Source organism: Lagopus muta, chromosome 18 (assembly GCF_023343835.1).
Source record: "Lagopus muta isolate bLagMut1 chromosome 18, bLagMut1 primary, whole genome shotgun sequence".
In the NCBI taxonomy this organism is placed as follows: domain Eukaryota; kingdom Metazoa; phylum Chordata; class Aves; order Galliformes; family Phasianidae; genus Lagopus; species Lagopus muta.
The window spans coordinates 2,802,641-2,830,495 of record NC_064450.1 but is presented as its reverse complement, the minus strand read 5'-3'; the positions used below and the strand labels follow the sequence as shown (position 1 = coordinate 2,830,495).

The following is a 27,855-nucleotide window of genomic DNA, read 5'->3' as shown; positions in this document are numbered from 1 at the left end:
TTTCCCTGGGACTTTCTCTGTTTATACGTCTGAAAAAGTAAATAGAATATCGCTTTACTTGACCACACAGAGAACCTGATCTATGGGGGCTGTCTATGTTTCTTGGTGCATTGCTCCCACCTCGGGTTTCACACAGTGCTGGGTTTTGGGAAAGAAGGAATTCCGTGAATGGTGGCAAAGGGACATGGCAGGGTTTGCTGAACGGGGAACAGAGGGGCAAAATGCAAAGACTTGGCTTTCCAAGGTGTTTTGCTGCCTAGAGACTGTAGTAAGACATCAAGCATTGCTAAGTGGAAGATAGAAGGCTGTGGAAGTGGTGCCAAGAAGACCAAGAGCCAAAGTGGGGATCTCCAACCAAGCAGTGCCAGCTCAAGTGGTTTTGTAGACTGACTGACACGAGTGGGTAATTCTGCTTTTGCCTTTTTCAGAGCTCCCCGCTCCTTCCAGGCTGCTGCCGCCAGCAAAAAGAGAGCACAGCCTCTCAGTACCCGTAAACTTTATTAAATGTGTGCTTTTTCATTCTTAAATTAAATTAAAATCAGTCTGCTTTATACTGGAATAGCACCAAAGGGAAAGAGATGACAGCATCACAGAGCGGAGGAGAGGGAGGAGAGAAAATCCAGAAACCATTATATACGAACAAGAATTTTTTTTAATGGTTAAGAAAACGAGCATTTTTTTCCCCAAATGTGGAGATGTAACATTGCATATGCTAGTGTGTGCCAGAGAACCAAGGAGGCTGTGCATCAGGATTACTCAAAATGACTCAGTGCAGGCTGGGCATCACCAAGTGCTCCAGAAATTGGACTCTGTGGTGCTGCAGCCCAAAGCCCACGCCAAATTCCACATACTTCCACTGTTCTTCATGGCATGTTGACCTTTGTGTTCTTTCTAACTGGGTACATTCTTGGCTGGCAGTGCTTTGTAGGAGCTGAGGACATTCACTGCATGCAATCAGTGCTGCTCACTGCAGCACAGCCGCAGCCCCTCCTTGCCTTCCCCCCGGTCCCAGCAGCAGAGGCCGTGTCTCACGGTGCCAAATTGGGCTCACAAAGGAAATCCCAACTGGTCTGAAATTTTCAGGGTGCTCTGTAAAGTTTACTTTTCAAACAGATGTCCTGAGACTCCAAACACTGTGCGGTGTAGGAGCCCAAGCTTTACAGTGCCTAAGGGCACATTGGATTATCGAGATCAGAAAGATCTTGATTACCTGAATTAGTTTCTCATCATTAATGTATTGATTTCTCTGCTTTTTTTTTTTTTTAAATCACACTCTATAGGGTCACTTTGATTTTTACTTATAGCTGCTTTTGCTTAGTCCTCCTAACACAGATGCTCAGCGCCGTGGGCCCAGGAGGGCTGCAGGTTTCAACGCTTGACTTTCAATTCTTCTTAGGTTAAAATAATCTAAACTTCATGGCTGGATTTTAAAATAAGCCTAAAGAGTTTAGAGGCTTAAACGCCATTAGAGTTCAAAGCGATCTGATTGCATGACCTCTTTTTAAAAGCCATTGTTCATACGTGGAGGGATTTTCAAAACTACTTATGGCCCAGATAAAAAAAAATAAATCAATTACAGCCCCCGATCCCTAAATGGTTTGACTAGGTGTGCATCGAGGGAGTCAGACCCTCAGAAATTAATGGAAGCAGAGCATTCCAGCACTGATGGGAATTGAATTTGGGATGCTGGGAGTGTTTTGAAGGCACATATGAGAGTTGGGCTTGGGGATGCACTGGAGCTGTATGGATTTAACGGCAGTGATTTGCTGGCAGTTGTAGAAACTCGTTTGTAGGAAGGTGCTTCATACTGCTAGAGCTGGTTCAGTATGGGGAGAACAATCTGTAGCACTATAAAGCAGTTTATGCTAGTCTAAATGTGACCATATGAGAGACAGCAGCAATATAATGATATTGATTTTTTAAAAAATTATGCTCAAATGATATTTATACTTGTCAAAAGCATGTGCAGCTTATCCCATCCTTAAGTCTCAAAGGAGCTACCTGCGTAACTCTTTTTTGCAGCTTGGAAAACCTCCTTCTTGCCTGGGGTAGGGATATGGGAAGGGGAAAATCAGCAGTGGGGCCAGATGGGGTTGCACCAAAGCCATGAGGCCAGGACACAGCTGCTGCCACCAGCCCCATGTCACAGCCCTGCCACCAGGGCACGGGGACCTGAGATTAGCTTTGAGGGTACAGCGGTGGGGGAAGGTCCTGGGATCCCACAGTGCAAATGAAATGGTCTTAATTGCCTGGGGAACTTGGCCTTGCATGCAGAACCAGGTGGGTTTGTGTTCTTAAGGATGCGGGGATCTACAGGCAGCCAGGAGGGGATGTGGCTGAGCACCTGCAATGGGACTCGTTGCCATGAAGTTGCCCAGGTCCTGAGCTGTTCTCCTGACACAGCAAGCAGGACGGTCAAGCTGGAAATGACTGCTATTGAATGGCAGTTTCTGGTACATGCCCTGCATCTTTTCCCTGTGAAATTCTTTGGACTCCCTGACAACTCTGCTCTGATTTCATTAGGATCATGGCCAACATAGAATCATAGACTGGCTTAGATTGGAGGGGATCATCTTGTTCCAACCCCCTGCAGCAGGCTGGTTGCCAGCTACTAGATCAGGCTGCCCAGAGCCCATCCAACCTGACCTTGAATGCCTCCTGGGATGGGGCATGAAGACATGCAGACAGGCAGTGAGCAGAGGCTCCATGCTCCCTCCCAGCCAGGTTTTCCAGGTAATGCCCATAACGCCCAGGTAAGTTTATTGGCCCCCATCACATCTTCCTTAAAGTTGGGCTTAAGAAAGGGAGCATCATGTTGGTACACAGCACCATGCCATAATTAGGTGCACCTATCACCTAGAAAATGCTGGAGATAAAGAACCAGCAGATAAAGAAGCCCACGGTAATGCAGGATCCTGCTGCACTAATAGATTTCTGTCTCTGAGCCATTTCTACTGTCCAAAAAAGGTGATAATGATCAAAGCAAAGAATTTAAACCTTCAGGTTATTGCAAATAGGAGATTGGTTTTGCCTGACGATTTCAAAGGTCTGCACAACCAATGCTCTCATCCCTACTTCCCCCTTGGTTCTTCTTCAGGAAAGGATAAGAAACCTTCCATCAACTTCTCCTCATTCTGAATGCATTTTTTCTTCATTTTTCCCCTTTCTCCACCCTTCAGCCACCCAAAACATTCTTCATTATGGCTTAAAGATCATCCGCCAGACACTGTAAACTTGGTTCCTGTGTGTGAGCAGTGGGATGGCGGGGTCCCACCACCTTCCAGATGTTTAATGAGCATCCCCCAACAGGTCCACATGCATCATGAACCCTTCCCTGCCCATCACCCAAATCCCTTCAGATGGGCCCCAGTGGGAGAAGTGCCCACAACAGGGGTGCACACTACTGGGAGCAGGGAGTTCCCTTGAATGGGAACTTGTGACTTCTTGACCATTTCCATCCTAAAACCAAAAGAATAATTTGTTTTCTTTTTGGTGATTTTTTTGGGGTCAAAAGCAAACCAAAGGAACATTGGTTTTGGCTTCTGTAAGGTGAAAATTAAATTTGGTCAATGAAAAGAGCTTGGTTTAGTGAAGAGGCAAATGTCAAACCAAAAACGGATAAATGAAAAACTCTCAAAGATTTTATGCAGTAAAAAATATCTCCTAGAGTAAGGTTTTGAAAACCAAATTAGATGTTGCACCTCCTTTGTTTCATTGTCAAAAAGGGACAAAAAAGGTCTGAGATGGTATTTCCAAGCCACAGTCTAGCTGATCTGCCAGGCCATGACTCCTCCTTTCGCCTATCACTTCTGGAGGTGACCTGAAGATACCTTGCAGCTTTGCACCCCAATGTTTTTTTTTAATGGATCCCAATGCAAAACCTGAGGCCTGCTGGAAGAAGCACCCAAGCTGTAGGGGATGTCCATGGCACCAGGCTGCAGTTCACAGCCTCTTTTGGTGACACATCTCTGAGAGAAGAAAGACAACAAAGTAGGGTCAAAAATAAAAAAAAATTAAGAATGAATCGTGTTTCAGCACAACTATTATTTTTTTTTCTGTATTTCCCCCCACCCCCTACTGATACGTAAAAAAAATATATATTATATTATATTTTCCTTTTCTTAAATTATTTTTGTCAGCCTCAGTCCCAGCCGAAGTCCTGCCCCGTCATCTGGTAGAACTTCATGTTGAAGGGCCGGTAGAAGTCCCGCAGCCTCTGCACCACCTCCTGGTCGATGTCGGGGTGGGTCCTGCCTTTCGTTTTCCCCAGGCAGTGGGGTTTGCTGCTGCCCTCCGCCTTCTTCAGGCAGGGGAAGCCCTTGGTTTTGTTGAAGTAGAAGTGTTTGTCGGTGATGATCCTCTTGAGGCCCAGAAAGTCCTGGACCCTGCCCAGCTCCCCCGCGGGGTCGCTGATGAGCCTCTCCCCGCTGACGAAGAGGATCTGCCCGATGGGGAAGTAGAGCAGCCAGTTCTCCAGGTGCTTGGCGTAGATGCCGATCTGGATGGCGCTCCACGAGGTGTCGATCAGGCCCGTAGTCCTGTTTTTGAAGGTCAGGCTCTCAAAGGTGGGGATGTCGGGCTTCTTGGAGAGCGTCTGCGTGTAGTCCGAGATGGCTCTGGTCACGGGGTCCCGCACCACCACGATCAGCTTCGTGCCCTTGGCCATGGAGGAGATGCGCGCTGGGGCCTCCTTGGTGACGAAGTAGCTGGGGGTCTTCTCCATGGTGATCTGCCCCTCCAGGGTCCTGGGCATGAGGTCCCTGAAGGGAGAGGAACACGTTAGTGCCAAACATTTTAGAGGTGTCCAAGTACCACAGCCATGATGTCCTCACACCTCATGACTCCAACGCAGCTCGCTTTCCTTCTAGCATGGATAGTCAACCCATAGTGCTCCGACTCAAAAAGCACCTTAGCACACACCAGCAACTTGGTGTAATCCTATTCTGCCCTCAAAAGGACTTCTTGAGATGGATCCCCCCTCTCATCCTACCACGAGCAGACAGTGACAAGACAAGGGGTAACGGTTCTAAACAAGAGGAGGGGAAATTTAGGCCAGATATGAAGAGGAAATCCTTTACCCAGAGGCGGTGAGATGTTGTCCAGAGAAGTGTGGTTGCCCCATTCCTGGAGGTGCCTGAGGCTGTGGATGGGGCCCCGGGCAGCCTGAGCTGGTGAGGGGCAGCCAGCCCATGGCAGAGTTAGGGCTGTGGGCGTTGAAGGTCCCTTCCAACCTCACCATGCTGTTGCTCTGTGATTCTATGCCATGACACTGGAAGAACAGAGCAAACCTCTGCAATCCTGACATCCTACCCCTTTTAAATTCCATCCTGCCCACACTGGCGTTTCCTGCACATTGGCTTAAATTCCCCATAATAACAGTGAATTTCTTGAGTAACAAGACTCTCTTTTTTCAGGGTGCAAGGGATTTTGCAAGGGCCAGGATGTAAGACTCCATCTTTTGGTATTTTCAAGGTGGCAACAAGCTGATGTCACATAAAAATGTGCAATGTCAGCCCCTTGACCTCAGCAATTTCCTTCTTCCACCCAAAGAAATTCTGCATGCAAGCTGCTGGGAAGCTCTCCTGGCCCAGATGAGGGCTCAGTTTTGGGTCACTCCTGCTCTCCTGAGCTGGGCATTGGGTGGGATATGCTAAAAGAATGCAGGATTTGGCCAGTGGATGACGTCTGAGTTAAAGAAGGCAGGCTAGAAGGGTGCAGGACATTTTAGCAAATGATCATCTGCTCCTCCCGGGAGCTCCATTAGCTCTCCTTGCACATAGACAGCACATCAGATCCATCAGACTCACACCACCCAGTTATTACCCCCAAATGGGGGCTGCGGAATGCCAGAGGTTCACCATTTGGTTGCATGACCCCAGCCAAGGTGGCAGATTTTTCCTACACCAGCAACCCAAGGGCAACAGGAGATGGATGGGGCTTCACCACCGTGCCACCACAGTTCTCATGGCAACTGCAGCCCTGGGACCCGCGTCCTGCATGCCCTGACCCCAGGCAATGACCCCATGTGATGCCGCATGGTGATGGACTGCTCCCTGTCGCAGCAACATCTGGTGTGCAAAGCTGGGCAATACGCCGGCCAAATTAAACCCATCTATCAAGACAGCAACAATGAAAAGCCAACAGCAGCTAACAACACCAATAACAACCAAATCCCAGGCTGAGTCGTTACGTTACAAACGAGGCAGTGGGGATTGACCACTCCTAGTGCAACTCTTGCTGTTTGAAACCGAGTTGCATAGAGGCTGAGCAGAGCCACGGTCCCTACAGAAGCCACCTCTTTGTCATTGTCTGTTGAGGTTTTCTATTGGGGGGAAAGTCCCTGAATTAGAGACGTTCAGAAACAAGCTGGGTGGTATGAGAGAGCTGTCACTTGCTAAAGGATGGCAAAGGGCAACGGAGCTATCAGAGGTCTGGAGCACAAGTCTTATGGGGAGCAGCTGAGGGAACTGGGATGGTTGAGTCTGGAGAAGAGGAGGCTCAAGGGAGATCTTACTGCTCTCTACAACACCCTGACAGGAGATGGTGGAGCTGCTGTCCCTGGAGGTGTTCAAGAAGAGGGTCACATTGAGTGGTGTGGTTTAGTGGTACGGTGGTGATGAACTGATGGTTGGACTAGACAATCTTAGTGGTCTTTCCAACCTTAATGATTCCATGATGACATAAAACATTGTTTTCGACACTAAGGATGGAGGTGGGTTCAAAACCAGAACAAGGGAGACCTCTGCCAAGCAGAGCCATAGTTCTGTGTTGGGATTTGCTATCACCTAATGCTGCAAAGCCAGAAGGATATATGGGTCAGAAACAGCCTGGCCAGATTTCTGGTGGGTTAAATCAATTGATGGCACTGGGATGAGTCCCCAATGCTAATCACACCCAACTGGATGTAGATGACAAAAATACCTCTGCACATTGCCTGTTCTCATGCCCCCAACGCTGCCCACCGCTGTTCAGCTGTGCCTGCTGCACCCATTCTGCGCTTCTGTGCTTAAGAGCCACCTTCTTTCAACTGTGCTTGGCCATTGAGCAAGAGCAGCAGCCCATGCAATGTCATGCCAACCTCTGTTTGGGTTTTGGTAGGTTAAGTGTTGAAATCTCTGCTGCGTCTTCCTGAGGAGCAGATTAACCCCTTCAATGGCTGAGCTGCAGCACAAAGGCTTTCTTCAGCGCTCAGGAATGAACCTGCACCTCGGCTGCCAGCCTGGCGGGCAGGGACATGCTGGGACCCACCGGGAATGTGCTGCCACAGCTTCCAGGAGATTAATTAATTACAAAGGGCATCTTTCATGGACGTAAACAGTTGCTTGGAGGCCTCCCTGGACTAATGGCATCTGGGTTTTATTGCGAAAGAGCCACTTGAAAAGACAAGAACCACAAAAATGTTTTTGGCAAGAGCAGCCACCAGCAGACCCTGCCAGAATAAATGGATTCTGTTATTTTAATTTTAGTAGAGCTCGGGGCTTTATTTAATTACTTAACAGGAGAGGAGGACTCTCCTCAAAGGGTGCATTTGGGATTTGCGTGCGGACTCGCAGTTGGCCCTTAGTGGGGCTGCACCACGGTCTCAGCCGTGCAGTGGGTGCTGTGCTGGGTTTAGTGGCTGATGCACCCCAATGGCTGAGTCGTTTTTGTGGGCACCTTCATGCTGGGGTCACCCTGGGATGTCCCTATAACTGGTCCCCAGCCTCAGGCACTCCTGGTGCGGGAATGTCGTGTTTGATGTCGTGTTTGTTATGGCTTTTATGTCTCTTTATTGACTGACTGCACAATGATCCCTTTACAAATCTGAGCAGGGCGTTGGCCTGAGCCTGGCCATGGGATCAGAGTCCTTAGAGACAGGACTTGGTGGTGTGTCCCTGTGAGAGCAAGGTTCTGGGAAACAAAGCAGTGCTTCATGTCCAGAAACTGCAGCAATGTATCAGGCTCCATCCCTACAAGGAGGGTGTGTTCATGCAGGGTTTGCAGCCTGCAGCGGTGCAATGTGGGGGCACTGCTGGGAGCATGAAGCTGGGAAACCTGGGGGCTTTCCCCAGCCTTTGCAGCAGCACAGGGACAGAGGTGCTGGTTGCAGCATGACACCTGGCAGCTAAGGGGACATGATTGCTGCACTGGGCAGGTAATGGGAGTGAAGCAGAAATGGGAACCAGGATCAGGCCAAGTGCCACGGTGATGGGCATGCCTGCAGCAGCCTTGATGGAAGGGCACAAATGCAGCAGCCTTAACAGAAGCACAGAGCCTTCTTTGGCATGAGGGCACTGGCTGAGGAGAGTGGGGAAACTGAGGCACCGTGCATGCAATGCAGCCTCATGCCCCACAGCACAGTGCATCTCTCCCTGCCCTCCACAGCCCCCAGCCACGCGAGCTCCTCCTCTTTCCCACCCTATTTCCCTTCCTCTTCCAAAGCATCTCAAGCATTTCTGCACCAGAAAATGCTAAAAGAAAACAAGCACTGCGATCACATGCAATTCCCTTTCCCTCCTCTTAGGCCCTTGCTCCCAGGAGGCCCATTACAGCACGTACAGGAGATTAAAAAGAAAGATGCTCTGGGAAGAGTGTTAATGTAACCTGGAGTGTGCACAGATAAATAAATTAAAACCAATGCCTAACGAGAGGGAGGTGTCCTCACATTGGGCTGGGGACTGGCAGCTCAAAGGGCTGTGAAAGCAGCAGAGACACAGCCGAGCTCCCTGACCCTCCTATTCCTTCAGACATCACATGGGATCAATATATGGTGAGATGCCTTTCAGGAATCTGGTAGGACTACCAAAAAATCCCAGGGAAACCCATGGGAGCGAGGAAGGTTCATGAGTGGAAAATGCTTGGAGGCACCTATGGGGAAAACAGGACGCTGGGTGTAGAACTGCTGGGTAAAACCCAGCTCCTGCTGACATCAGTCTCAAAATGACACCTCCCAGAGCACAGAGATTTTTGTTCTCCCCAGTGTTCCTGAGAGGATATTGAAACCAGCGCCCAATTGTGCTGAGCTGAAAGGGCAGGAAGCATTCAGCGTGCTGACATACCCACAACCTCTGCCCTTTTAGGCTCTTGGGAAACAACCCTGAAATCTGGAGCTAGGCACAGCATGGGCCCCTTCACCCCACAGCCTGCACACAGAGCTGCAGCAGCACTGCCTGGTGCTCCTCCTGCCCCAAATCTACCCACCCTGTGCCTGCTGACAACAGCAGCTCCTGAGCTCATCGTGTGGCGGATGCCGGCGTTTATTTGAGCAACCCTCGGTATTTATGGATCTCATTACAGCTGCAGCTGGGAGCATCTGTTTCCACGCCGCATCTGTCAGGCAGCATCTTATCAGTGTGGCTGCCGACCCCTCTCTCCTTCCTCTGCCATCCCTTGCAGAGGAGGAATCTGACCTCCTCTGGGCTGCGGGATGGGCACAGCATCCCCAAGGGATGGTTAAATTTGGTTAAAATCAGTGTTGCTCACTCATGTCTCACTCCAATGCATGGGAGCAGAACCTCTGCACACAGAGGCACCCAGCCAAGTCCTTCTCGTGCTGCTCATCGTTAATTCCTGAAGGACCAAATACTCAAAAACAGCCTAGATTAGGAAGGAAGCAACATGGCAGTGGCTGCAAGGTGCTTTCTTACTTTACCCAACAGAGAACTGTAGCTCCTGCCATAGGAAACTGCAGCAAAACACAAGTTAAGGGGAACGACAACAGCCTGACACAGCATCCCTAAAATGCAGCCTGAAGGGATACAGGGAGCCCTGTGTGTTTGTCCCAACCCTCATCCTGTTCCTTTGGGATGGGCTGGGTAAGGGGAATGCCTCTTTACAGCCAGAGATGTGTAGGGATGCTCTGACCTAAAAGCACTGCCATAGCAGCACTGCTGTCTGTGCCCAGAGCACTGCAGTGGGGTGGTGGGTTTTTTTTTGTTTTTTGTTTTTTGTTTTTAATATATTAAATATGTAATTTATATATGTATACATAATTTATATGATTTTCATTTATTTTATAAAAAGCAATTTCTTTTCCCTTGCTGCGTGCCAAGCACCACAGGCATCTCTGCAAGGGTTCAGCCACTTCAGTGCTTCAGAAAATCACTCCAGGATGTGTCTCACTGCTCCAAAGCAGGGACCTGGGCACAGCCTCCATGGACGATGGCCCAGCTCCAAGCCCAGCCCCAGGAAAAGCCCTTTTCCCTTCTGAGAGGCTGGGAAAGCCATCAAAGCTGTGCCACCAGGAGCTTCATCTGCTGGGGCTGACTTCAGCACATCTTCCCTTGGCTTTAGTGCATCTTCCCTTGGCTTCCCCAGCCCCCTCTGCAGCAGGGGAGCCCTGCAGTGTCTCCTCTTGGCCATGGCCACAAGCCTGCTGCTCCTCAACCTCAGTGCTCTTTGCAGGGCACAGGGAAGGCAGGGAGCAAACTTTTGAGGAATGCTCTGCATCAGGCAGCACACACCCTGCCATTCCTCATCATGCCCAGATCCATCCCATCACCTCTGGCACTGACCTTCTACAGCTGCCTCTACTACTCTACAACCTACTGATTCTGTCAGATTTTGCCAAAGGGGAATTTTTCCCACTGAGGCCAAGGGTGCAATGGCAATGGCTGGCTGACAAGGAGTTCCATGAATCCGGTCCTTCCCTAAAGCCACAAGTTCATAGAATTTAGGATAGGATAGGATAGGATAGGATAGGATAGGATAGGATAGGATAGGATAGGATAGGATAGGATAGGATAGGATAGGATAGGATAGGATGGGATGGGATGGGATGGGATGGGATGGGATGGGATGGGATGGGATGGGATGGGATGGGATGGGATGGGATGGGATAGAACAGAATCATAGAATCATAGGATCATTAACTTTGGAAAAGACCTCTAAGATCATCTAGTCCAACCATGGCATGGAATGGAATGGAATGGAATGGAATGGAATGGAATGGAATGGAATGGAATGGAATGGAATGGAATGGAATGGAATGTTTGCTGCAAAGTGTGCTGTGGAAGGGAGCTCACCGCCTTCTCCCATCACACTTTGGGATGCAGAAGGGTAACAGTCTCTGTAAGGATGAGTGTGGACCTCAGCCTGAGCCTCACCCTGATGTTAGCAAACCCTGTTTTTGGACCAGCCTTGCAGTCCTGAATGAGGGTTGCACTTTTTGTTCATAGCAAAGCTGTGCCTACAGGAGTTGATATTTAGGAGCCTAGTACATAAACAGAGCAGGAGACAGCATGTGCTCTGAAAAGCTTCTGGAGTAAAAAGACAGAGAGATGAGAAGGAAAAAAAAAAAAAAGGCATAAGTGACCCAGTAGCAAAACTGAGTCTGGTACAACGAAACCTCATGACTGCTCTTCTTCCCTGAAGTGTTCTGTATGTAAAACCACCCCAGTACCCTCCCCAGTGCTGCTGCTGGTCCCACAGGGACCTCACCCCGTCTCTGCCCCACAGATCTCACGGATGGGCTCAGCCATGGCAGGGGGCTGGCAGTGGGGCACAAATGAGAAAGACCCCCCAGGACAAAGCAATATGCAGGTCACTTCTCCCCATATGGATTGCCAAGAGCATATGCTCCAAGCACAGCACCTAAAGAGGAAGGTTGAAGAACTGTTTATTATTGGGAATGTCTCCCTCTCTAGGCCTCATTTTTTGATAAATTAGCTTCAGCTTCATTACTCCATGATATATTTCCCTTGACGTTTAATTATACTTACCCCAAACACATTAAGCCAATCAGTCTGAACAGCTTCTTATTAATATGCAAATGCCTCCTTTTAAAAAACCTGGGAATCTGTGAAGAATCTCTCCAGCCTTCAATTAGGGCCAATGGAGAAGATGAGGACCCCCTGAAAAGCCCTCCTGATCTGAACACAGGGAGGGGGGACAGACCCACCAACAGAGCGCTGCCAGGTTTTGGGCTGGGAGAAGGAGACAAACTGCTGATGGAAGCCCCCAGAGGACAGCTGTGTCTGCAGGGAGGTGGAGGTTTGATCCCACAGCCTCATGTCTCATCCCCATCCACACAGGGGGTGGTGAAGCACTGGCACAGGTTGCCCAAGGAGGCTGTGGATGCCCCATCCCTGCAGGCATTCAAGGCCAGGCTGGATGTGGCTCTGGGCAGCCTGGTCTGCTGGCTGGCAACCTGCACACAGCAGGGGGTTGGAACTGGATGAGCACTGTGCTCCTTTTCAACCCATTCTATGATTCTATGGTCCCTGGGGACCTCACCTGTGAGCCGCAGAGAAATCTCAGCCTTGCTTTAGCCAAACAAACAGGAACTGGCCTCCCTGCAGCCATGGGCAGACGGGATGTGATTTGCATTGGGCAAATAAACCGAACCACGCCATTAACCATCTGCCCTGGAAGACGTTCGGGTTTTGCTTTCAAGCATCGCTTTCAGCCTCTCTGTTCTCAGATCCCTCTGAACACCGTGGGATTTTCTACTCAGAAACCAACAGGGAATAAAGGCATCGAGTCATTCCTGTGAGTAATTGGAGAGAGCCACCAGCACGGGCACTGCCGCTGGGGCAGCTGTTGTCCTCCTGGGGGGTTTCCATGAATTACACCCACTGCTGAAACTGCCCCCAGCCCTCGGGGTTCTCCATTCACTTTCACTTGGCCAAACATTAAGAGCTGCTGATGTCCACTGCGTCTTTTCAAGTAAAAGTCACCCATTGCATCTCGCTTCACAAACAGCTTGTAGCTTTTAAAAAACGCCATTTGCTGTGCTGTTTTTCTTTTTTTTTCTTTATCCCCTACAGTTAGACATTAAATTCGGAACTACATCGCAATCAGTACACTACATAAATAGTCCAATTTTGTAAAACAGCTCTCATGAGCCATAAAGAAACCCAATTTGCTATTGCTATCATAAAAATATCTCTTTTCGCGTGTAAATCAAACCAAAGGGAACAGATAGCAAGAAAATAAACTCAACCCCGCTGCTCTGCGCCTGAGAGCACAGGCAGCCGCCCCGGGGAAGGGCTCTCCTGCCCTGGGTAAACACACACGAGAGCAAATCTGTTACAAACTGCAGCCACCACTTTGTTTTCGGAAGGTCCCAGTTTATTCTTTGGCAGAAGAGGGAGGGCTGGGGAGAGGTTGGCGAGAAACACAATCCTTTCCTGTATAAACAGCATGGCCTGCGCTGATTTGAAGAGCATCGTATGGCATATATTTCATGTGTGTGTATACAGAGGGAGAGAAGGAGAGATTTTTCAAGCCGGAGGAAGATGTAAAGCGATCTTATATCATCCAAAGCCAACATCTTGCTCGGACTTCTGGCAGTTCTCCCCCAGCCATCCCTGCCATCGCCACCCCTTCCCCCCGGCCGCCGGCTGCAGCCTCCCCCATTATTTTTCACAAAGGCATATAAATCACTGTGGAAACTCTTATTATCTTATTTTCCCTCTGCTTCCCTCTTGTCTGTTTTGAGAAAAATTAATGCATTTGTCTCCAGAAAAATGTGCAGTCTCTATAATTCAGTTTTAAAACAAGCACAACTAGCAAATGGATAGACCTCGGTTAGGAGACTCATTTTTCACACGAGTAATTGAACCCTTCCCTTCAATTTTTCCTTTGGGTGTTAAAGACAACTGATGCCTCCCTGGAATTTGCTGAGATCTAAAAAAGATGGAAGGATAGATAGACAGACAGAAAAAGGAGAGAAAGAGAAAGGAAAAGAGAAGAAAAGCAAGAAGATGAAAAACAAAAGAAGGGCAGAAGAAGCGAACAATGAGAAAGATGGAAGGGAGAAAGAAGGAAGAAAGAAGGAATGGGAAGAGAGGAACAGAGGTTGTTTCTTCAAGAGAGGACAGAACTTCAGTGGTCTGTTCAAAGGGCCCTTTGGGGTATAGCTCAACCCGGGTCTTCCAAAAGCTCTTGGTGCCTTGGCTTTGGAGGCTCCTTCACCAAGCTGGCAAGGAGAGCCGTCCCCATTACACCCACCCATGGGCCCTGCCATGTCCTCTGCATCCCATTCCATCACCTCCAAAACTGGGGACAAAGAGTTTTTCCAAACCAAAATGACAGCCAGCTTGGAAGGAACCCACACCTGCCGTGCCATGGGAGTGCTGTGCAGAGCCATGCTCAGAGCACTGTAGGGATGCTGGCACCTGAAGCACACACTGCACAGCCCCACACTGTGCCCAGTCCCTGTCCAGTTCCAGCAGAGACACTGAGGACACTGGGGATAATTCCAGCAAAGCCACAGTCAGGCGAGCGCTCAGGCCGGCAAAGTCTATTGTTCTTTTGTCTTTTGCTCTATTATCTCTGTCCCTCGGGAGCAGCATTATTGCCTCCAATGCATAATGTGATTTGCTTGTTTTCCATGTCTGGCTCGTTCTTCTTCTGTGCAAACACATTTTAGACGTGCACGATCACAGCAATGCATTCTTCAAGTGAAAAAAAAAAATGGCCATAGCATGAACACTGGCTGTCCTGGGAGCAGGACAAGGGCTTTCCCTTGCTGCAGACTTTGTAGGACCAAGTGGCAGCATTCATGGCAACAGGAGCAGTGCACCTTGTGGTGAGCCACACTCTCCTGGAGGTAAAAACATCCTCTGAGATGCTGTGCTCGAGTCCTTTAGATTTGATAGAGATTTTTAATTTTTGGAGCATAGTGTGCTGCGTTCTGTTGGAGAAGTACACCTGTGTGTGTGTGCACAGCAGTGGAGGGTTTTAGGAGAGCCAAACCCACACTCCTGAGAACAGGTTGTTTCTTCAATTACGCTGAGAAGTGACTTCTTTATATATCACCACACATCTCCTCCTGCTGCAAGGCCAGAAAATCCTTTATCTGTATTATAAAATAGAGGGACTGACCTCAGGCTATGATCTAAAATATATGGAGTCACACAAGTTTACCCTCACAGTCATTCTTCATCCTTCCCGTGCCAATTCTTTGTCCTTTTGCTAAATGAAACTTTAATGGTGAGGAAAGGGCTGCCTACTTTCATTCCTGGAGGAAAGCAGTCAAGTGCAAAGAGGGCAAAAGTCTCCAGAAAACAGAAAGCTTCAAAAGATTCCTCGTAGCCTCATTTGCAAGTTCTGGGTGAGGTGGGGGCCAGAGCTGAAGATGCGGAGCAATCTCACCCGGCCTCCTCCAGCTCCGCTGGCTACTGAGGCATTTTAGCCACAGCTCAAAAGGTCGTGCATTAAGAGCTCTTTTATATGCTCAGCTATTCCACCTCATCCCAGGGAATGCATCACTGTCTCACCCGGTATCAAACAGAGTGATCTTACATATTTCAGGAATTCTCACTTGATTGCAGATCTAAATTTCATGAGTACATTGTGCAGTAAGCAGGGGAGGAGGCAGAGGTGGGGCTGGATGCTCACCCCATGCTTCCCTCCACATCCTGCGTGGGGATGCAGTCACTTGGGCATCAGTGTGATATGAGGTGATCCAGCAGAGGGAAGGGAAGGGAAGGGAAGGGAAGGGAAGGGAAGGGAAGGGAAGGGAAGGGAAGGGAAGGGAAGGGAAGGGAAGGGAAGGGAAGGGAAGGGAAGGGAAGGGAAGGGAAGGGAAGGGAAGGGAAGGGAAGGGAAGGGAAGGGAAGGGAAGGGAAGGGAAGGGAAGGGAAGGGAAGGGAAGGGAAGGGAAGGGAAGGGAAGGGAAGGGAAGGGAAGGGAAGGGAAGGGAAGGGAAGGGAAGGGAAGGGAAGGGAAGGGAAGGGAAGGGAAGGGAAGGGAAGGGAAGGGAAGGGAAGGGAAGGGAAGGGAAGGGAAGGGAAGGGAAGGGAAGGGAAGGGAAGGGAAGGGAAGGGGAGCACCTTCCCAGCAGGACCCAGGGGCTCCCACCAGTGAGATGTTGGCTCTTTGAAGCCACTTGAAAAGCTGGGACCCCTGGAACTGAAGATTCTTAAGTGTGATCAAAGAGATGGGCAGAGATAGCAAGGAGGATTAATGCCTTTTGCAAAAGCTTCTTAGTGATCCCAGTGGGGCTTTTTTCAAAGGGGACTAAGGGAGATAGGCACTTAAATCTCGCTCAGATCCCTTATTTAGTCTGCAAATCCCACGCTGGAGCAGAGCAGGAGTGTGACCCCAAAGCACTTTCCAAGAAAGAAGCAGAACTGATTGTGGCTGGGTTAGAGCTGCTCATCTTGAGTGGCAGCTTTGGGTGGAAAACACAGAGGGTCCAATATATGGAAACACACATGTGGGACCAACAGCACACTGTGCCTCTGTGGGATGTGTTCTCCACTATCTCTAAGGAAGCTGCAAGAACTGGTTACTACATGGGTTTGGTTATTCTTCACTGCTCATGTCTCCCCATATTCTCTTTTTCCTCCTTTACTATAAAAAAAAATGTATCAAGAAGACACGGGGGTTTTGTTCCCCAGATGCTCCCCAGGTGTTTTGTTCCCTGGTGCCTTACTCCTTCCCATCACCAATGCAGGAAGGGAAAGCAGCACAAGAGAGCCGGAAAATAGGCACAAAAAAATGAACAAAGAACCCGTTCTCATGCAAATATTCCTTGTGACAGTAATAACACTAATAAAAAGAAAAGCTGCACACCGTGGGCTGGTCACAGGGGATGCTCTGTAAGCATCACTGCAGGTCCCCTGTTACCAACACGGGGCCCATCGGCTGCGCCCAGCACAAGGCAAGCGGCTCCCAACCCATTGAGGGCCAAGGGCTCATGTGACGTGCTATTGTCCCTAATTTGATTAATGAAGCGATCACACTAACGGGGCATTCCACACACACCCAGCACCTTGTTACGAGCCCACGCCAGGAAATTCCCATCAGAGCATTAATTCCCCAGTACTTGCCTTTCCCAACCTTGTCAGGTAATTGTTTATGAAAAGATGAATGTATACAATAATACTGGGTGAAGGGAGCTGATGTATGTGGTGTTAATGAATGAAATAATCAGTTTGGTAATAACTGGCATGTGTATTTGTCAAAAGGGAGCCAGCGGGACATTAGCATTCTGCAGCCACCAAACCTTTATCTCCAGGGCTTGTGTTTGACAACCGCCCCCAGATAGTCCATGAATAAAATACAGAGTAGTACCCAGACATAATTAAACTGCCAATGTGGATGTACCCAAATGAACTTGATATCTTAATGACGCCGGATAGCACACAAATAATGAAGGAGGTGTGAGAGGGCTGCAGGCACTGAATGCAGCCGTCCCGGTGCTCATTGACATGCAGGGGGACCCAACCTGCACCCAACCTCACTGGGGTGTCAGATCTTTCACAGACCTCTGATACTGTGCAGCACAGATATGGGTTTTTAGGAGTTGATTGAATTAGTAGAAGTGTCCCTCTTTTTTTTTTTCTTTTTTTTTTTTTCTTCCAGCATGGAAACTGTTTCTCAGGGAAAAGCCTGAGGACGGGCTGCTCAAAGGATGAGGACATATCCCCAAGTAGATCAGCAGCACGCATAGAGCCACAGCCCATCCTTATCCACATCAGCTGCCAATGCCAAGCCAGATACATCCATTCCCGGCACACATGAAGTGTGGTTCTGCACATGCAGGCTGCTGGGCACCCTTACAGCAGGTACCCCATCCCATCCCACTCCACTCCATCCCATCCCATCCCATCCCATCCCATCCCATCCCATCCCATCCCATCCCATCCCATCCCATCCCACTCCACTCCATCCCATCCCATCCCTCTCCACTCCACTCCATCCCATCCCATCCCATCCTACTCCACTCCACTCCATCCCATCCCATCCCATCCCATCCCATCCCATCCCATCCCATCCCATCCCATCCCATGCCATCTCATTGCACCTCATCCCATCCCATCCCATTGCATCCCACCCCATCCCAAACAAGCTGCCCTGGAGCCCCAGCACTACAGACTGTGGGTGTCCAATCCACAGAGGCAGGGCTCAGCCTTCAGGGAAGCACTGCGCTGAGTTCACCCGCGATGCTGCTCCGATGGTAATTGCTGCTTACTGCTCTAATGGTTCCCATTTTAGCAGCAAATGAGCAACGTACAGTAAGTATCAGTTCTATTAAAGAAATCATAATGGGAAATTAGAGCACACGCTATGGGGAAGGAGCAATGCCCTGGCTAGGCAGGATGCAGCCACGCTGACAGCTGACAGCAGCACAGCCCCTGCCTGCTGCTACCGTAACTCTCATTTATTTGCACACAATGAGCTCCGTGCGTAGGAGAGCAGCATGTGCTTGGCTTGGGCTGCAGTGATTGAGCTGACTGGGAGGCTCAGAAGCTGCATGGGAACAGGCCCTGTCTCCCTCTAGAAGGATATAAGGAAACAAGGAAACATCGCTTAATGAGAACAAAAAAAAGCACAACAAGTTCAGGGGACAACATTTAAAAATAAAAAAAATGGCAAAAACACTCTGGACTGTGACAGGGAAAGCAAAATCAGGGAGCAACCTGCTGGAGTCAGCATGTGAGGTGGGACGAAGTACTGAGAAGTGTTGGAAACCGTGACTCCTGTTTGGGCCGGAAAATGTGCTCAGCACTGACATGGCTCAAGAAACAGCACCTAACATTAAGAAGACACCAGAGGTAGCAAAAGAGCTCTGGTCCCCACCTTCACCCCACTGCACCGTACCTGCTTATCCCTGCTGAATGCTCTGCTCTGGCTGCCAGTTATTAAACCATTGCTTTCTTCCAGGGAAAGAAAGGCACAGTGAAAGGCATCCCCGTGGTGCACCCTCATTAGACAGTAATGGTGATTTCATTAGATTAAATAACTCCGATGATCCCCAGAGACCAACTGCACTTTAAACATAGAGCCGCCGGAGTTAGAATGACTGTTATTTAACATCGATTAGATTACAAGGCAAATCCAATTTTTCCCCTAAACATATGATGGCCACGATTTGCTGAGCAGGAGATGCTCAGGACAGCATTCCTGGAAACCTGCCCTGGGAGGCCAGAGCTGCCTGGGGAGGACTCACTTGTGGAGAAGAACTGCTGCTGCAGCGAGAGGATGATGGGTTCAGCTGCACTGTGTGATGCAGAGAGACACACAGACAGACTCCAGAGAGTTTGCAAAACTCAGTGGTCTGATAGATATATATATTCCTGGGGTAGTAAGGTAAAGCTCCTGGCTGAGCTGGCTCCCAGCAAGGCAAGGTGACCATGAAGGTGACATGGAGCAGAGCAGGACCCACCAGGGCACTCTGCAGGTGTGACCATGGGAATTCAGTAGGAACTCCCAGGGATGGAGGGAAGAGCTTTCATGCATGGCAGAACTCCCAGTGAGCTCCAGCAGCTCCATGCAGCAGGATGATTGGTGCCTTCGGGGAGTGCCAGATCATAAGCACGGGTACCAAGGTGAATCTGGATGGAGAGGAGAAAGGCACCTGAGCTGAGGTGTGACCAGGTGACATCGCTCACTTCTCCCTGCGGTCTTACAGTAACACCCTATGGGGGAGGCATACTCAAAGCAGAGGAAACCCAACTCCAACGTGATGCCATGGGGTATCCCTCTGCAGACCCCACTGCTCAGGATCTTCAGGACAGGGTGGCCCTCACCCCTTCCACACCTCCACCCCTTACAGCAAGCTATCAGATGGGGAAGACTCCCAGCCAGATTCCTATAAGAGGATTAACAGAATTTAGATTACACCTCAAGCTAGAAGGAAAAGCATTGCTCTGTAGTGTAAGAAATGGTGGCCCGAAGCACACTGCTGTGAGCTTTAGGGCAAAGCAGGCAAGCAGTCCACAGTCCTGTGACCCCTCAGGGCATGCATGGGACTCCTCAGTGCAATTTGTCCCTGAGCATCCCCGTGGTGGTCAGGAAAGCCTGCAGGATCGTAAGGTATTGGCCAGTTGTGAGTTTGCAGTGCTGCTGGCCAGGGTCAGCACAGCCGAGGGGAGGGTGATGGCTGCTCAGTGGCACTGACTCTGCCAGAGCCCCTGGGATCATCAGGGTGCACAGATGGGAGCCAGAAACAGGGACAAATCCAGGCACCAGCTGCAAGCTGGCAGGTCACTGTCACCCGGCCAGACACCCCATTTGTAATCAGGAAGCAATGAGCAGATGAATCCTGTGATATCTGCACCCAAATGCTTTGTATACAGGGGGCTTGTGCAGGGCTCCTGCCTGTGTCCCACCCCCATGCTGACCCCATGATGCTGGAAGCAGACAAACTCAATTAATTGCCATGTTCTGCATCTGGGTCCGGCCAGGAAGCCCTTCCCCCACTTCTGGCCCCCTCTGGAGGCTTCCAGGTGTGCACATCCCACTAAATCCTTCCTCTCTGAGCCCCTTCTTGTGGATTCACTGCTCTGGGAAGCACAGGAGGCAGAGCAGCTCTAACAAAGTCCTTTGTGGCTAAATGCAGCAGCGCAGCCCCATTTCACAGCTGGGGAAACTGAGGCACAACTTGGACATGGCCTTGGCTCATCATCACTCAGCCAGGCTGAGGGAGCTTCCCAGGTACAAGGTATTGTCAAGGTACAACACAGGGTCCTTCTCTTACTAACCCTGTACCACAGGGCTCAGGACACAGCTTCCTCACGGTGGCAAACCCAGAAGCTGGGATGTGCGATTTCTCCCCCCAGAAAGGCTTCCAGGACTGCTCAGGTCTGACAGCACAAACACGTTCCAATAGCAGTGAAAGGTGCTGGTATACGGTGTTCCAATAAGGAACGTGAAAGTGAAATTGAATGTTACTGACAAAATGCAACATTTTAGAGCCCAAAAATGCACGTGTGAAAGTGCATACATATTGATCATCAGATAAATACGGAAATCAGAAACAGTTTTGATATTTTCCCTTAAAAGGCAACTCCAGCAAGCATGGGCTCTGGGAGGGTGCCCTTTTCCAGCTGGAAACGTCACAACAAATCACCCTTTCTAACATTTTCAGCAGAAAAAAACGTCTTGTTAGAGGAAAAAAATTATAACGTAAATTGAGCAGCTTCAGATGGCACAGCAGCAATGGAAGCTGAAGGTCTGATGGGCTGCTCCCAGCTCCCACTCATCTCCCAGGGCAGGGGATGCTGCTCCAGACCCAGCCTGTGGCTCAGTGGGAGTTTGAAGTGGGGATCTTTCTATCTCCACAACTGATGGTGTTGCAACTGAAAAAGCAAGTTATGCAGCATATGCAGGAAGCAAGGAGGATGGGCTGGCTGTCCCCAGAGGGAATCAGGGATTTCTGAGAAATGTCTTCCTGTAAAATTATTTGTGATTCACGTCCTGCTAATGGGGGTGAATGTGTTTAACCCCAAGCCATGAAAACCCACACGTTCCAGGCAGTGCAGGGACAGCAGCCAGGACAGTGGGGCGGCCCCAGCCCTCCAGACCATGCCTGAACTGCCCCACTACCCCAAAAGGGCTCTGCACCGGGGGAAATACCCATAGCATCCCACCCCAGGAACATGACCTTAACTGCAACCTAATCCGCTTCCCTTCCCTAATACCTGCACGTAATGAATTTGCAAAGATTTATGGCCACAACAGCAGCCCCTGCTCCCCGTTGCCAACCTCTTCTGTTTCACTGCGGAGGCAGTTTGGGTTACCTCGATGCTCTCCAGGGGAAAAGCGTAATTAGCGGCTCAGGAGTTTTAATGCAGACAGGGAGGGCACACAGGGGGGAGGTGACTCTCCGATTTGCTGCTTACTTGTTCGTTGCTCTGAGCTCTTGGAAAGGACCCAGCTCCCTTCCCCCACCCCAGACCCAACTGCTCTTATTAGAGACTTCAAAAGGTCGGGGTGAAACCCAAGCTCAGCTGCAGGCACAGTGGTAGGGATGGGGCAGCCCCAAAGACCTGGCAGAATTACTGGAAGGAGCCCCGGCAGGCAGTGGAGAAATTGCAGGAGGGAAAGCCGCTGGGATCTGCAAGATCCGACCCCAGAGGAAGACTCGGGATTTATAAGCAGGGTGAATTTGCTGCTTCCCTAAAGAAGCATCGCAATTTTTGCCATAAATGGGCTCTGGCCCCAGCCAGCTGGAGCCTCGCGCTGCTTTTCACAAGATGCGGCTCTGTGAATTTAACTGACAAAATCTTGGATGGCCGGGGCCATACTTTCAAGCTTGCTCAGCACCAGCAGGGAACGACCCTGCTGCAATCCCCTGGAGCGTGGGCAGAGCGATGGGGGGCACACAGGTGGCACTGAGCTCCTGCAGGCTCCTGCACCCAGGCACCAACCGGGGCGAGAAGCTGAGCTGAAGGGGAGGATGGGCCTCACAGACCTCTGAATCTCTGAACGTCCCCATGCAGAACTGAGAAAATGAGTCCAATAAAACACTGATGATTTGTTTGGATGCTTTCTGATGAGAATGGGTTGACTTCTCCCTATGTGCCAACAGGGGAGCTCTCACCCCACCATCAGCACTGGATACGTACTTCTGCGCTGCCCAAAACGAGAAGTGATGCATATGGATGCAAAACATTTAAAAGCACCACCAATAATAATAACACTGCGGGGTTTATTTGAGGAATGAGGGCCCCAACCCCAGCTCTTTGCACTTGGATTCGTTGGGGTGCTGTGCCCAGACGGTGCCACCATCTGACGGTGCCATCCGGCGTGCACACTAGATGGCACTCTGCCTTGCTGCGAGGTGACAGCGAGCCGAGGCTGTCCCAGGCATCTGCGACAGGGAAAGGCCCATCTGGTTCTGCCTTCCTGGTGTTCTCAGTGCCTTGGAATCACAGAAGTGGTTTTGCTGGAATAAACTTTTGAGACCACAAAGTGCAACCATTACCTGACCTGTTGAGTCCCATCACTAAAACTTAGTGCCACATCCAGATGTCTCAGACTCAAAGCAGTGACAGCCCTCCTGCTTTTACAGATGGGCAAACAGATACTTTTTGTGCCTCCTAAGCCATAGGGCACAAGCTTCCAACTGCTTCAAGCCTTCACCAACATGCCCTAGAGTTTCCAAGCCAGGATTCCCTGCAAAGGCAGTGCTGAGCACCAGAACCAGTCAGTTACCATCCTGTGACAACTCCTTGCCCAGGAGACAAGCACTGTCTTCGAGCCTATCCCAGCCAGTCTCCACCTGCTGTTGACAGTGAATTATCTGTGCTTTGGGGCCAAGACCATCCTTTGTTCCTTTTTTATACAGCACCTGGCACAATGAACTCAGTATGAAACGTTATCTGATTACACAGCTAATAAATAAACAAGGACCTTGATCCTCTTCAGCATGGGTTTGTCCAAGGCTGCACGCTCCAGAAAAAAATGCTGCGGGCTGCGCTTGATGCTATTTGCAATTCAGATGTGTTTGGGAGACGTGGTGTTCTCAGGACAAGGAGCAGCCGTTGCTAAACCAGAACTTCTCACACACGCATAGCAGGGAGTGGAAAACCAAAACTAGCACGAACTTGATGTCCAACAGCACAAGCCACGTTCTGGCAGGGCATGTTATGAATGCACAGCCTTGGTGTTGTTGCAGATGATGCGAGGACAGGTGATAAGATCATGCTGCTCCAAGGCAGCTATTGCTACAGCATCTCCCTCCTACAGAGAGGTTTGCACCTCCTGATTGCCTGCTGCAATGTTCATTAATTGCACTCACTCCCCAACACCTCTCCTGCCACCATCCATGCCCTCTTGTCCCACTGCTGGGGTCACAAAGCACTCTGAGATGGTGCTGCTGAATCACAGGGACCACAAAGCCCAGACCTCTGGGCCAGCCACCACTGCAGGAGAGGGCCACCACCTCCATCCCCAGGGCTCTTCTGCTGTGATTTGAGGCTGGGAAATTGCACAGGAAGGTGGGATGCAGCTGTGAGCAGCAGCTCTGACCATGTTCCCCCCCTAAACCAAACCATCCCAAGACATCCTCTGTTCCTTTCCACTCACAAACATCACTGGTTGCCTGGACTTAAAAAAAAAAAAAAAGGAAAAATAAAGAAAGCCTTGTAGAGAAATCTCGAGAGGCCATTAATTATGAGACAGAGAACTCCCCAGATCTGGGAGCAGCGGGGAGGAGTGATACTTACACTCCCAACCTGACGGGGTAACTTTGAAGCATCTTTCATCTTCCCCTGGATCGGGTGTAATCTAATGACATTAGCTTGGCTTCGCTCTAGTGGAATTGGCATCGGTGCTGCAGAGCAGGGAGATTAAAACATATGAAATAAATGTTCCTGGGTGACTGACAGCCTAATGACATTCCAACAGGCAGCTCAATCAGCGCAAGGCTAACAAAGGATCAGAGGGAACCAGCCAGACTTGCAATATCACCCACAAACACAGATATTTTTTTTATTCAGGCTTTTTTCTTTTTCTTTTTCTTTTTTTTCCCTTGACTGGATTAGCCCCTGTTCCTGAGTTGTCCCCGGGCTGTGTGCAGCCCTGCTCCGGGTGGGGGTTGCAGTTGAACGCTATTAAAACACATGCTCACCTGCTATTGAACTCTGTGAGCTCAATAGCCTTGTTCAGGGCTGAAGCAGCGATTTCTGTGCTGGGAAGTCAATGAGAGCTTTGTGGGCTGCCCCCTCCCCTCCCTTTGTCCCCATACAAACAGGGGACTCGCAAACCCAAAACAGAGAGATCTTCCATTGGCACACATCTTCCCTCCATATTCAACCCACACACGAGATCGGAGGTGTCACACTTCCCAAATTAAACCAGTCAGATTGATTTTTAAAAATCAGCCTCTCTTTAAGACAACCGCCTTGCTGCCCAGACACAATGCTGGCTGTGAGGTGAGCCATTATTCTGCTCGATTTAACAGGCAGCGCTTCCCATCGCTTGCGTGCACTGTGCAGCACCCCAGGGCCATCCTGACCCACTGCCATCCGTGCACCCCACATCATGTGCAGCAAGCGGCGGGCACTGGAGGTGCTCTTTTGTTCCTAGGAGGAACCACAATCCTCTCACACCTGAGGTCCCATCTGGAGCAGGTTGCCCAAAGACGTTGTGGATGCCCCATCCCTGGAGGCATTCAAGGCCAGGCTGGATGTGGTCTGGTGGTTGGCGACCCTGCACACAGCAGTGAGGTTGAAACCAGATGATCATTGTGGTCAACCCAGGCCGTTCTATGATTCTATGACATCTCACTTCTGTGCTTCCCAGGGTGTCCTCTGTGGTGCCACCTGGACCCAGGAGTAGCTCCCCTGGTACAAACCTATGTCCATGCAAACAGCCATGAACGTGGTGCTCCCTGCAACAGGGTGCTGGCCGGGCCGACTTCCTGCGGGCGCTGAAAGCCAACCCCACTGTTTATGCCTTGTAATGATGCTGTTTAGTCTGACGGCTGGGAAACAGAAATGCACGTGAAACCTAAGACTCTGATGCCAAAGATAAGAAATGAGGACCCCTGGCAAACATCTGGCCTTTTCCCCAGCACCGAACCCTCATCAAAGATTACAGCAAACCCACGGAGAGAGTCATTGTAAAGTGAGCATTTACAACGGGTGGACAATGGGTTACTGGCGGGCTGACACCGCACTGCCATCACAGCGGGACCGTGTGCGTTCGGAGAGATTACTCACACAAGCAAAGCGGGCAAGATTAGGTCTCAGAGGAATAATCCCATACAAAGCACTCACTGTACCTCAGCCTCCGTAGGGCTAATAAAAAAAAAATGGTGAAATTCAGTACATCAAATACCAGAGCAAACAAACTGCAGCAATTAATGGGAGCGCTCGCATACCCGGTGCTCGCACACAACCATTACACAAACAGCCTGCAGGGCAGCACCTCCAACGAGCAGGAGCTGCCAGGTCAGGACCAAACCTCTGGGAAATGAAACCCCCTGCGCTGAGGGCTGTGCTGTGCATTCCCTGCCGGTGGCTCCTCCTCTGTCTGGGTCTGCACTCCTTGCCCAGGCTTCATTTCAAAGCCAGCGGGCCAAACCCGCTGCTGTCTGCTCCCCAGCGCTTCGAGAGCATCTTTGATAAATAAGCTTTCCTGCATATCCCCCATAAATTTCAGTAGATGCCATCCCAAAGCCATGTGTTTATTTTTCAAAGTCAAGCCTTGATTAAACTCCTTGAGGTTTGCAGATTCCTTTTTAATGCTTCCTTTCTGATACGGGGTCGGCATGTGGAAATTGGATAAGCGTGCACTAAAAATATAATTCTGTAGACAGCTTCAGCCCACACGAAAGGAAATCTTTCTGCTTGGAGAACCCACACCCTGCTGCCGGCAGCAGCCCGGCGCGCTCCCGACACCATCGGACACGCAGGGAAGCTCATCACTTCCACGTGTTAAGACTTCACATAAACACTGGACTGCCGGTACTATCCTACTCGGCATTTCAAGGCTGTCACCACGAGCTGAGCCCAAATCACCCTTTTTCTCTATCGACAGCCGTGCTTCACTTGCAAGCAAAATAAGCTCCGGGTCTGCCCCGAATCCTCTCCTTTTTGCTTACTTATTCACAAAAGCCACAAACACGCGATGCAGAAGAGCTGTTTCTCCCCCACCCCAACCAATCTTTTCCAGAGGAACCTCCGGCAGATGCTCCTCTGCGAACTTTGAAACACATGAGGAAATCATCTGAACAGCAACAATGCCCCTTGGCTGTAACGTTCTCTTTCTTCTCAAGGGGACTCCTTCCCTTTGGTTGAATGAAACACTAACGCATTGAAATAAGAACCTCATCCACCGTACTGTTTGTTTTTGAGGCAGGTGAGCGTGTGGGTTGCCCTGGAACTGACAGTGTGGGTTTACTCATCGCAGGGCTGCTGCAACATTTGCATGGGAAATGTGCGCCTTCTGCGCGCAGGAGGCAGGAAAGCCGCTTTCAAGGGCTGGGAGTCAGAGGAGCAGCGGGCTTCGGGGCTAAGGTCCCACCTCGCATCCCCGCACAGCCCCGGGACGCGGAGCTCACCGCGCTAGCAGCCCCCGGAGCGTCCGGCAGCTCTGCCCCGCGAGAGTCGGGAGATGCGCCGGGAGCGGGGAGAGCTGAGGGTCAGGGAGGGGGCAGGTGGAGAGGATTCGGGAGCGGCAGGGACGGGGAAAGCGGTGGAGAGCCGTGGGCTGGGGGATGCGGGGAGCGAGAGGAGCGAGAGGAGCGCTCGGGCTGAGGTTCGGCGGCCAGCGGGGGGCACTGCCGGCTCGGGTACAGCGCTGCCCGGCCCCGCCGTGCCGCCGCCCGCCCCCCCCCCCCGTACCTGTACCAGGCGAGGCCCCGCTCGTAGTTGCGGTCGAAGAAATGGGGCTCGGCGCCGACGGCGCGCACGTCGGGGTGCACCCGCAGGAACTCCAGCAGCGCCCGCGTGCCGCCCTTCTTCACGCCGATGATGATGGCCTGCGGCAGCCGCTTGCTGCCCTCTCCCAGCAGCAGCGTCAGGGTGCCGGCCGTGCCCGCCGCGCTGCCCCCGCCGCCGCCTCCTCCCGAACCTCCGGCCCGGCTCCCTCCGTCCCCGGCCGGCACCTCCGGGCCCGGCGCCGCCTCCTGCCGCCGCCGCCGCTGCTTGAGCCGCTGCAGGAGCCGCTTCCTCCGCGCCGCCGCCGCCTGCCAGGGGGGCAGCTCGGCCGAGCCCCCCAGGTACCCCCCGCCGCCGCCCTCCTCCTCCTCCGAGGCGGCGCCGGCGGCGATGATGGGTCCGGGTAAGGTCTGGCAGCGATCGGCCAGGCAGTAGAAGACGTAGAGGGACATGAGCAGGGAGCAGAGCATCACCAGGAACTTCTTGAAGATGCTGCGGGGCAGCGGCTCGGCGGCGGGGGCGGCCGCCGCGCTCACGGCCATGCTACCCCGAGGCGGCGGCCGGGCGCCCTGGCCATGCTCCGCCGCCGCCCCGCAGCGCTCAGCGGCGGCGGAGGAGGAAGAGGAGGAGGAAGGGGACCGCGCTCCGCCGCATCCCCGCCGCCCCACGGGCCTCGCCGCGGCGGAGCTTCAAGGGGGCATCGCCTCGGCGGAGCCGCCGCCTCCGGGGCCGGGTGGGAAGAATCGTTGCCGGGAGCCGCCGGCGCTTTTGGGGGGAGGTTCGGCGCGGGGCTCCCACGTGCGGCGGCCGC

The 27,855-nt window shown here is 51.2% G+C and overlaps 1 protein-coding gene across 1 annotated transcript; it reads right to left on the bottom strand.

Moving 5' to 3' along the window:
- Positions 1–500: 500 nt before the first annotated feature.
- On the bottom strand, positions 501–27,855 carry HS3ST3A1 (heparan sulfate-glucosamine 3-sulfotransferase 3A1). Its single transcript, XM_048965169.1, has 2 exons — positions 27,009–27,855; positions 501–4,760 (listed from the first exon to the last, which is right to left on the bottom strand). The coding sequence occupies exons 1-2, from the start codon at positions 27,584–27,586 to the stop codon at positions 4,142–4,144; spliced, it is 1,197 nt and encodes a 398-aa protein (XP_048821126.1). The 5' UTR covers positions 27,587–27,855; the 3' UTR covers positions 501–4,141.

What these genes read in the sequence shown, in the direction of transcription:
- HS3ST3A1 (XM_048965169.1), bottom strand. Translation starts at nt 27,586, where the DNA reads ATGGCCGTGAGCGCGGCGGCCGCCCCCGCCGCCGAGCCGCTGCCCCGC. An exon ending in CGGGGCCTCGCCTGGTACAG is followed by an intron (nt 4,761 to 27,008) that starts GTACGGGGGGGG and finishes CTCTCCCTTCAG; the next exon opens with GGACCTCATGCCCAGGACCC.